The sequence below is a fragment of the Acanthisitta chloris genome, unplaced genomic scaffold (genome assembly GCF_000695815.1).
Source record: "Acanthisitta chloris isolate BGI_N310 unplaced genomic scaffold, ASM69581v1 scaffold36470, whole genome shotgun sequence".
In the NCBI taxonomy this organism is placed as follows: domain Eukaryota; kingdom Metazoa; phylum Chordata; class Aves; order Passeriformes; family Acanthisittidae; genus Acanthisitta; species Acanthisitta chloris.
The window spans coordinates 29,204-39,415 of record NW_008650566.1 but is presented as its reverse complement, the minus strand read 5'-3'; the positions used below and the strand labels follow the sequence as shown (position 1 = coordinate 39,415).

General features: G+C 41.8%; 1 protein-coding gene across 1 annotated transcript in view; it reads right to left on the bottom strand.

The window, feature by feature from the left end:
* Positions 1–7,520, bottom strand: part of WWC1 (WW and C2 domain containing 1) — a 36,910-nt gene extending 29,390 nt beyond the window's left edge. The window contains exons 1-4 of the mRNA XM_009069481.1: positions 7,414–7,520; positions 2,364–2,567; positions 1,137–1,213; positions 104–183 (exon numbers count right to left, since the gene is read on the bottom strand). Of these exons, the coding sequence (XP_009067729.1) occupies positions 104–183; positions 1,137–1,213; positions 2,364–2,514 (308 nt within the window). The 5' untranslated portion in view covers positions 2,515–2,567; positions 7,414–7,520. The remainder of the gene's footprint in view (positions 1–103; positions 184–1,136; positions 1,214–2,363; positions 2,568–7,413) is intronic.
* Between the last annotated feature and the right edge of the window lie 2,692 nt (positions 7,521–10,212).

The window sequence follows — 10,212 nt, the reverse complement described above, 5'->3', positions numbered from 1 at the left end:
TTTCAGCTTACGTTATTTAGGCAGCTATTTATAAACTTAGTGGGGGATGCATTACAAGCCACAGATATCTGCACTGAAAATAAGATCTTGAGAACACACTTACTTCTTCAGTGTTTGAAATCCATGCTCTTTGTACTGGAGCTCTTGCTTCATGTGAGCTACTTCTCTCTTGAGTTTATTAACCTGCAGCAAGGTGTCACATTTTGAGAATGATATTTTACATGAATATTTAGGTACAGCACTACCCATTCCATTCAAAATTTATTCAGTGTAGACACTACTCTAAACAAAGTTTCCCGATAATCAGCTCATCTCAACAGCTGCTAACAGCCCTGGCTGCATCCTCATCAAGGCTTTATCACTGGCTAGGGCTTTATCCAGTACTCACTATTATACCACTCAATAAGGGGCTCAAGGGAAGTTCCAACCTCAGAGGCAGAGAAGTTGAGAAAACCTCAAGAGAGACAGCAATGAAACACATGTCAACTTTACTCAGAAATGTTTAAAACCTTCCTGGTCGTTAAGAGAACTGTTAAGCATCAGGACAGGAGGTACATTGCAGCAAACAGAAGCCACCCTCCAAGACACCAAACCCAAAGGCTGCGCTGCATGAGTGACACAGCAGGATGATAATACATATTGTAAATTCACTGACCCTACAGCTTGCTGTTTTATATTCCTCCACAGAGGCCAGACTGACCTACTTTACTTTAGTCCTTTCTTCTTCCCAAACTGAGCTCTGCATGAGAGCACACACTGCCACTGCTAACAACCCACACTAAGCCCAGGACAAAACAGCTGCCAGTCTCTGGAGGGAACTCGCAGCTCTCCAGCACTGTGGCACACCGAGGAGCCAGCACGTGGCCACATACCCCACAGTGTATCTGTGCAGCAGTATGGACTGCAGCAGCCAAGGAAGCCTCAAGTCCAAGGGGAAAAAAAAGAGTTTGAACCCTCCTAAAATTGCAACGATTGAAAATGCTGATAAATAATCTCCTAGATTAAGAATGGCAACATTAGCTCTTCCAACTGCTTTGGCATCTCCTTTTATTATTAGCCATGAGGTCTGGAAATATCTAAAGATTACTCATGGCAAGAAAAAGTCCTATTCACCCTACTCACTTCATACTACTCACCCTGGATTTTGTAGTAGCAATCTCTGCTTTGAGGATCTCCGGGTCATACTTGGAACTTGATGATGAGCCAGAGAGCACTAGAACAAATACAGCACCCAGTTTAGCAGCTCTGCCTACCTCCCTACACTTATACCAGCCCCACCACAAAGCAAGACCTCCCATTGCTCCTCCACACGTTGTGATGTAGGCCTTTTACCCAATTTCCAGATCTCACCCCTCAAAGGCAGGGAAAGGGAACAGAGCAGTTAAGTACTCCAGAAAAAGCATATACTAAAGGGGCTAGAACATGTCCTGCATCTCCAAAGTCTGGATTTGTTCCAGGTTAACACACATAACTCAGACTCCCAAACTTGTTTGCTCCATTCCATAGTGTAGCTTCCTGTGTTTCCAAAGGCATTTAAGAGAACTGAAGGGACAAGCATTGAATGAAGGTTTACTTAATTATTTTTTTCAGACTTTCTCTTATAGCAACCAATCAACTGAATGTTTAGAAACAAAGAAAAGCAAAGAAGAAGAAACTGAAAAATGCAACGCAAGCCTTCTTACAGGCTTGAGGACATCACCAACCATACAACATGACACACAAGATTAAATCAGTGTCCCTTTAAGAGCAGAACTCTCTTCCCAACAGTGGTTAAAACCCTTCTGCCACAGAAGGTACAGAAGCTCTCCAACGTGCAATGTTGTTAGAGGTAGCTGTAGGCAAGGGACTTATCTTGATCCTTGCAGCCATCAGTTTATGCCCTATAAAATATGAGAAAGCATTTCTAGTTTTTTCTGCCTGGTTCTAGTTTAAAAGACATATCACATCATGCCAGTGTAACTCATATTCACAGTGTGCTGCTCTGCTATACCAGTACTCAGGCACAGTGCTCTGAAGAAAAGACCAAAAACTGTACTTCAGAGATGATGGACAGGACCCTTGTCAGGTAAGAATCCTTCAGTTGACCGAAAACTACTTCAAAACTTTTAATATCGGGCATAGGATTTGCCAGTGGAATTCTCCACCATAAGACATAATTCACTAGAATAAAGCATGGGGAGGTCAGTCCACGGAAGTGACTAGCAAAAACATAGAAAGTGCTTTTCAGACAAACTAAGGAGACATGGAGAGTGATATCATGACACATCACAGTGCTCTATCACAGGACCAGCGTCACACGTTTCACTGTCCTAGTGGGTTCACGACTGAGAAAACCACTGGTTAAGAGATCCCTAACTACTCACAGCTGGTCTGAGAGCCCAGTTTGTGCTCCCAAACATCATGAAGCTGCCGATATTCTTGCTGGGCCAATTCAAGCCTCTGCTGCTTCACTTGATAGATCTCCTTCTGTGCGGCAATCGCCTCCTGGGCCAGGACAAGGTAATCTTTCAGCATGTGCTCCTGCTCCCGTCGCCATTGCACTCGGGGGTCTTCTATCTGGGTAGTTTCTTAGACAGAAAACAGAAGGAGGCAAGATCAACAGAATGCAGGTTTTTTTGCTGCCTGGAGAAGCTCCACTATTTATGACAACATTTTAAAACAGACCCTTGCCCCATTCCTGTAATAAAAAAAGTGAAATAAGGATGTTTTCTGTTTTTCTTTGGAGGTGACTATTGATCCACAATGAATTCCAATAAGCTCTACCATGCTAAATCTCTGTGTAGAACAATTCATGACTAAATCATCATACAACTCTTCGACTCCTCTGCTGCTGAAGCCATTCTGGTTCTGGCTCTTAAAAACATTTGCTCAAGAATATACACACACAGCTCTAAGATACTGACACTGACAGTTAGACTTATCTTTATTGCAACTGCTTTATAACATTACAAATAAAATACCTGTACTACTTCTCTGATAAAAAAAACTTTCAGACACCATTACCACATGACTGCATTGTATGCACCTGACAACATGAGAGCAATTACAACTCTGCCTGTCCTCTTTGGCTGCCAAGTGGCTTTTATTAAAAAGGGGAAAGAAAACCTCCTCACTCAGATTCCACAGGTAAATAAAAATAAAGAGTCAGTAAATCACAGGATGTATTCGTGGAAGCATCTCAAATGACATTATATGAAGAGCATCTCAGAAGAGGAGTAAACCAAAAGCTGGCACAGCAGTAAATCACTGAAGAACACAGGAGGTGGAGTTTAAGGTAACATAGGCAATGCAGTCATGAGCAGTTACACCACTTCCAGCTTTGCTAGCCCAACACAACCAATACATTGCTTTCCAGGTTTCTAATCATGAAAAAGGCATAAGGTCACAGACACGCAGCTAGTCCTAATACTAATGAGGGAAATTTATTGTCAGTGTTTGGCTCTGTTTTGTGAAGAAGTGTCCAAAACATTTTTCATTTCTATTCCAAGGCTATTACATGTTCTTGTTTGGAACACGTTCCAATATTCAGTTGACCAAGTGCTCTGAACTGTCTAAACTAACATGCTTGAATAAGGATGCCTAGTTACCACATAATGAATAATTAATAAAAAGGACCTGCTTGAAACTATCAGTAGGAATCTAATCTGCATATCTTAAGAGCCTCTTTAAATATTTAGTAAAAGCTGCCAGGGTATGAGCAGCTCTTAAGCGAGTCAGGCATAAGACTAACACTGCAATACACAGGATGTAGGCAAGAGAACAGTTTGACAATAATCCTAGGAGCAAAACTAGAAATAAAAGATTTTACCCAAGGGATGGACACTCAACCATTTTCACAAGCTGTCCATGATCATGCTGAGGAGAAAATTAACAGGCTACTCCAGCAATAACTTGTTTTAACAACATCTCAAGACCCAAATGAACACATGGCATTTCAAATTACAAAGCAAAAAGAGAAGTTGCAATAAGTGATTTAAGAACCAGTATGGTTTGTAGAAGCATTTCAACAAAAAGTCCTTTATATGTCCTGCAAGCAGAAGCAACATTTCAGCAGATGAAATACTAAAGCTAAGCCTGGACCTGAAAAACTGCCCCAAAATAACCTGAGGAAAAAGCAGTTGCTTGTACCAATTGTAGATGCTGGTACCCTCACAGACAGTACTATGGTCTCTCTTAGAGAGAGCAAAAGAAAAGTCAGGAGGACACAGCAACCATGTGATTCTGAAATCCCCAGGGCCTGCCTCAATTCTTGCCCTCAAATCCTGCACCCAGATGGAATAACTTACTCCACAGTAGAACCAGAAGGGGAAAGTCTGCTGTGAGTTACCCAGGGAGCTGCTCCCCATGTTCCCAGACAGGCAGCTTCCCTCAACCAGGCTGCATGAATAAGCACCAGCAACTGTGACTCAGGACTAATTTCAAGCATAATAAGCATGTTGATAAAGCACCCACAACTCCTGAAGCCTAATTCAGGACACTGGGTCATAAGTTTACCTAGACATAAATCTTCAAGCCTGATTATTTCCAGTTTTTCCTTAGACAAGCAGCCCATTCTTCCTATAATTACAAGAAGGGTGGTTGAAGCTTCTGCAGGGAAATCCCTCTGTTATAAGCAACCAGGAGAAAGACTACAAAACCCTACAATCCTGAACACCTCTGGCAGGTGGTGAAACACTGCCACTGCCCCAAGCCCATACAGCATCTGATATGGGGAGTACTCAGCAGTCAGCGCATGGAGAGGAGTACTTAAGTACTGAAATGCCTTGTTTCCATATTTTTTCAAAACATTCCTCTCAACCTTTTCAGTAATCACAGCACTAACCATAGCCCCTTGATTGCAGCTTTGGTTTTCAAACATGTAATGCCAATCAATGAAAAGGTGGACCAAGGGCTCTCCATAGGCCCCAGCTACTGGGAAATGCATAATAATTCAAAAGTGAGATGAAAGGACTATAGAAATGAAGGCTATTACATCATTTGTTGTCTTGTGAATTTTTAATTTTATGTTGAGCTTGTCATAAGTAAATCTGGTTGTTTCATGTTGGAGGAAGGAAGCCTTACTATGCTTGCATCAGCATCATTTCTTTCTGCAAATCGAATTCCAAATAAGTTATCCAAGACAGAGACACGCAGGGCTATGCATTAATACTGTATTAGGAATATTCTGGGTACTCTATTCAATTTAATTGTATTTATTTTCCCTCAGAGAGATGGTTAGAATTGTTCTCTATCTCACTTCTTTTAATGGCTCCTGGCTTTAGATTTAATTTAAGTCTGTCCTTGGACTTATTTCTGGTAATTAGTCTCAAACACTTATGCAGCAAGAACCAACATGGCTCCATCCCCTTCACACCCTCTGATGACAGTTCCTTCCTGTGCAGAGAATCTGCAAGAGACCTTGGAGAGGAAGAAAGTTTTGGACACTCTCCAGAGGATACTTCAACATAAACCACAAAGATGAGCTGCTTGATTAGGTTAAGCTAAGTGGGTATGTTTTGCTTTATCATGGTTTGGATGAGAGCTGGCATAAGAAATAGGATCATGAGTTTGTTTCTCTTCTTTTTAACCATTTCGTTTAAATTCCAGTTCAAAATCTTGTAGCCTCTGATATCCCCTAGAAGTGTAACTTGTATAAGCAAGTGCAGTTAAGCAGGTGGCAGCATGGCTTGAAGGCTTCTCTGCATGCTCCTGACTCCTGTGGTGCTTGAGTGGCACAGACCAAGGTGTAACCTTTGCATGTTCACCCTGAGACCAATTCAAATGTAAAATAAAATCATGTTTGGTTTGTCCCAATTACATAGAATCATTTAGGTTGGAAAAGACCTTTAGGATCATTGAGTCCAACCATGGACTTAACACTGCTGAGGTTTCTGCTAGCTGAAACACTCAGCAAGTCCAATATGTCCCACAGCAAGCTTCAGGCCAAGGCTACTTTCCTGTACCTAGACCGTGAAATGGACACAAGACATGGTCTGACATATCTATAGGAGATCCCAATTTGTGCCTTGCAATTTAACACCTTCTCAATCAAAGTTTGTCCCTACAAATCTCCTTTGCGTGATCATGCAGGCTTGCCTGCTTTTTCTTTCCCACTATCCTCTCCTATGAAAAGAGAAATCAATGTCCCCTACCTCACAGAAAAATACTTAGGATAAAGCCATTTAAAGATATGTAAAGTGTGTGATTCCAGTATGACAAACTCTAAATAAAAATCTGTGTCATCTTTACATCTGGAAACTTTTGATCTTTGTACTGCAGAGGTCAGTTAGTGTTTTTTTGGAATAGGCTTTTTTCATTCTGCATTTTTAATACCCAAGAGAAGTTGCTAAAGCCTGGAAGGTACAGTCTCAGGGCAGGTAAAATTGTGGCATTTCTGAAAAAGGGAAGGGTGTGAAGAAGATGATACCCAAGGGGAAAAATAACAAACATCAAGAAAAAAACACACCAGACTTCTACTTTTTTTTATTTTTAAGAAGTTCCTGTAACATGGAGAAGAAAAAAGCAAAAAAACCCCAAACAAACAAGCTGAAGTTCTCAGCTGAAGTCCTAGAAGCAGATATAAAAAAGCCACAACTTCAAGGCACTTTTGTCTTTTAAAAGTTCTTCTCTTTGTATGAGTTACAAGCTCCCCCCTCAAAGGGTCTGGGCATGGTTCTGCTGTGAAATTCTGGACTGCAGTTGGAGCTGCTCTGTAAAGAGAATCAAAGTCACCAATTTATTGTGTTTATTACTTTTTCAAGGGATTTGTTCTAGCTCAGCCCAATATACTTATCCTAACAATGTCTGTAATGATATATCAAATGCTGCATTTTCTTATAATTCAATGAGCTTCTAACTTTAACTCTTTTGGTCTGTGTAGAAATCTAACAAAGAGCATAAACAGTGGCTTAGTTTGAGGACACAGAATAAAAACACCACAAGCTTGAACTTGCACACATCTCAGCATATCCCAAGCTGACTTGAGAGTTTCCTCTCCAGCAAAGGCAGAGTGAGCTCCTGCAGCAAAGGGAGCTTGTGCAGTCAATTCAGTTCATCCCTGACAGGGAATCAGCACAAGACCTTTGCACTGTTTCTGATGGTCTTTCCACATGGACAAATTCCAGGCTGAGAACAAACTCCAGATCACTGCTTCCTGGCTGGACTCCTCAACAGAACCAAATCTTACTGAGGTGTGTCCATGGTATTAGCTTGAATGTGACTGCTGATTTGAAGAGTGCAAACCAAAAGGTCTCAATTCCTGGTTAGAGAGGGAAGTACCTTGCATGATGGAGAAGGACAGGATTTGATTTCACAGGCTGCAGATCTCATCTACTCTAAAACCTGCTGTTAGCAACTTTGTGGGTTTGTGTTCAGTATATTTTAACACAGGCACAAAACAATCACTCTGGAAAAACAGAGTAACATGTCACTTACTGGTGTTGTGGTCTATGTAATAGACTCCGACCTGAGGGTCATAAGCTTCTTCCCATCCTAATGGCAACTCATCACTAATGCAGTCTGCAAAGGTTAGTGGTTTAGTATACCTGAAATGCAAAATAATATTTAACATGAATAAAAGAACACTCCCACATGTCTATTCCAAACAACTGACCAGAAAACAAGTGCCACAAGGGCTTTGGCATCAAAGTTGAAAACTATCTTAAAGCTTTTGTTATCAAATCATACTACAACAACTCTTCCCTTTCTTCATCTGAAGTTACAGCAAGATGAATTCATTCTGACAAAGCTCCGGAGCCTTGCCCGGCTCAGCCAGCACTCACTTAACAAAGGAACATTAAGAACTTTGCCAGAAACAATCCTTGTCTCTCAACTGAAAGAACAAGACTGTTTGCAGGCAAGTCCTGTACCAAAAATATGTAGACAAGAAGGAGCAAGATGAGAAATACAATTTGCATAGCATGAATAATTAAGACTGCACAATCAATAGCAAGTGCTGAGGACTGTGGGACCACTTGTCATGCAACTCCTCTCATTTGCATTGCAATATGTTCTGTTTCATTAATGGCAAACTAGATTAGTTTCTCAGTATCACAAAAATGTGTAACCCACTCCATCCAAACAAGGATGTATTTCCTCAGTACTGCTCCAATGAGTTTTTCTATTAGAGACCACATCCAGCAGCAGTCTGAAGGCTTGTATGGCTAAACACAAAGCTTGGAGTACCCACTCCTTGAGTGACCCCACAGGTTGTAATCACCGAAACCACGTCCCTTTCCTCCCTTTGACTCTGAGTTAATGAGGTTCAGCTTGCACCAACAAAACTACTAACCAAACACAGCACTGCAGGGAGGCACAAGCCAGGAAGAATTAATCTTGCAGGTGTCTCACATCTCCAGCTGCCAAAAGCACAATGTGAGTCTGTCTTACCAGCGCAGCCCTTTGAGCAGCAAGGGCAGGACACACTGTACAGCCACCACAGCCCCTCTCTGGCAACTGGGTCAAAAGGCAACCACAGAGCTGTACTCAGCTGTGCCACATAACTCTTAGCATTATCTGGAGGCATTGAACAACCAACTGGTAGCCCCATATTAACATCTTACAGTCAGTCATCATTTTAGGAAAAAGAACCTCCAACCAGAAGAGGTTCAACATAAACCCAACACTTAATGACTAACATAATTCCCCCAAAATGCAACCTGTAAGTCTGGTATGCAGTAAGAACAAGAGGGGAACGTTTTTGTAAAAGCTACATAAGCCACTAAGACCTCTACTTCCCTGCTGCTGCATTTCACTTTCAACATGTTGCCTTTGCTATCTGAAACAGTGTTTGAATTACTATTTTCTCAGAAAAATTCAATTTAATTTAAAGCTCTACCGTGGAAAAGAACTCAGAGCTTCACAACATAGAACTATGTAACTTTCTCAATAAAGTTTCACCAAAGGGTTTATTTTTACTGTTCTTAATCTAGACTGTGTATCAAAAGCATGTTTGTATAGAAAATAGAGATCACCTGACAATAAAATAGAATCTCAATACTTGTGATTGCCATCCCTTATCCCATGTTCTTTCCTGTGGATCAAGCTGTTTCCACAGAATAAGTACCCAGTATGTGCTGCTCTGAGTTGATAAATCAAAGATGCACAAGGGTAAAAATGCAGAGCAAGGTCAGATACAAGCCACTCTCAGGAGATAACAGATGAAAGTGTTGTAGCAAACGTGTTGGCAATTTTAAGTAAAACACTAGGGTTAGCACTTTCCCCTCTCTGAAAACAGCAGCTGCTTTTAACGTTAGCAGTTCCCATGGAAGCAGGACAGACAGGGAAGAGGGATGGTGCAGTGCTACAAACTGAACTATGGAGCACCTGCTCCCACCACTGAGTGGGGCACAGGCATGCTGGGATAACATGGCTGGTAATGAGGAACACAGCCCACCCTGCCCTGGCTGCCCCAGCACCTCTGCTGTGCCAGGCTGCAGGGCACAGCCTCCAGGTGAGCTCCCCTGGGCACAGCATGGTGCTGCAGACCATGGTGGGCTGGGCTGGCACACACTGCAGCCCACCCCAGGGCTCACTGCTCCCCTGGAACCCAGACTCAGGAGCACCTTCTGCAAGTCCATCAAAACCTCAGTGCCTTCAGGACAGTCATGCATTTGCAAAAAAACCCAAAGACAACCAGAAGAACTGGTCTTCACTTATTTTCTTGAGACTTAAGAATCAAGTTGATTTGTATAAGCTGTCTAAGGGCTGGTCTCAACTTCACAAACATCAGGAAACCCAGCATGATGGCACTTCAGCATAACTGCTGAGGACTTGGTTGCAATGATTATTTGATTGCCCTGGTAAGCATGATGTTGTTCTTCCAGGGCCAAATATTTTATAAAAACATGCAGTGAAAAAAAATCTTTCTCCTGTAGTACATGATAAAGCTTAGATTTAATGCTTACGAGATGTTATCTGGAATAAGGGAAAGGAAGAAAACTTATTGTTTATTTATAAAGTCAGCAGGGGTAGAGTGTGCCAGGTAGACCATGGGAAGTCCAAGGGGCTTTTTCCAGTGCATCATTTGACTAGTGATACTCAAAATATTGCTGTGAATTGGTCATATGTTTACTGTCTTGCTACTTCTATAGAGACTTTGTAAGAAGAGCTGCAATTTCATTCTGGGTTTGTGCACCAACTTCCATTCAGCCCTACAGACTGATTAAACCAGGAGCCATGCATTCCCAATGTCCCAGTTACAGTGCTCAGCATTTCTGGTGAGTGCTCCAAGCA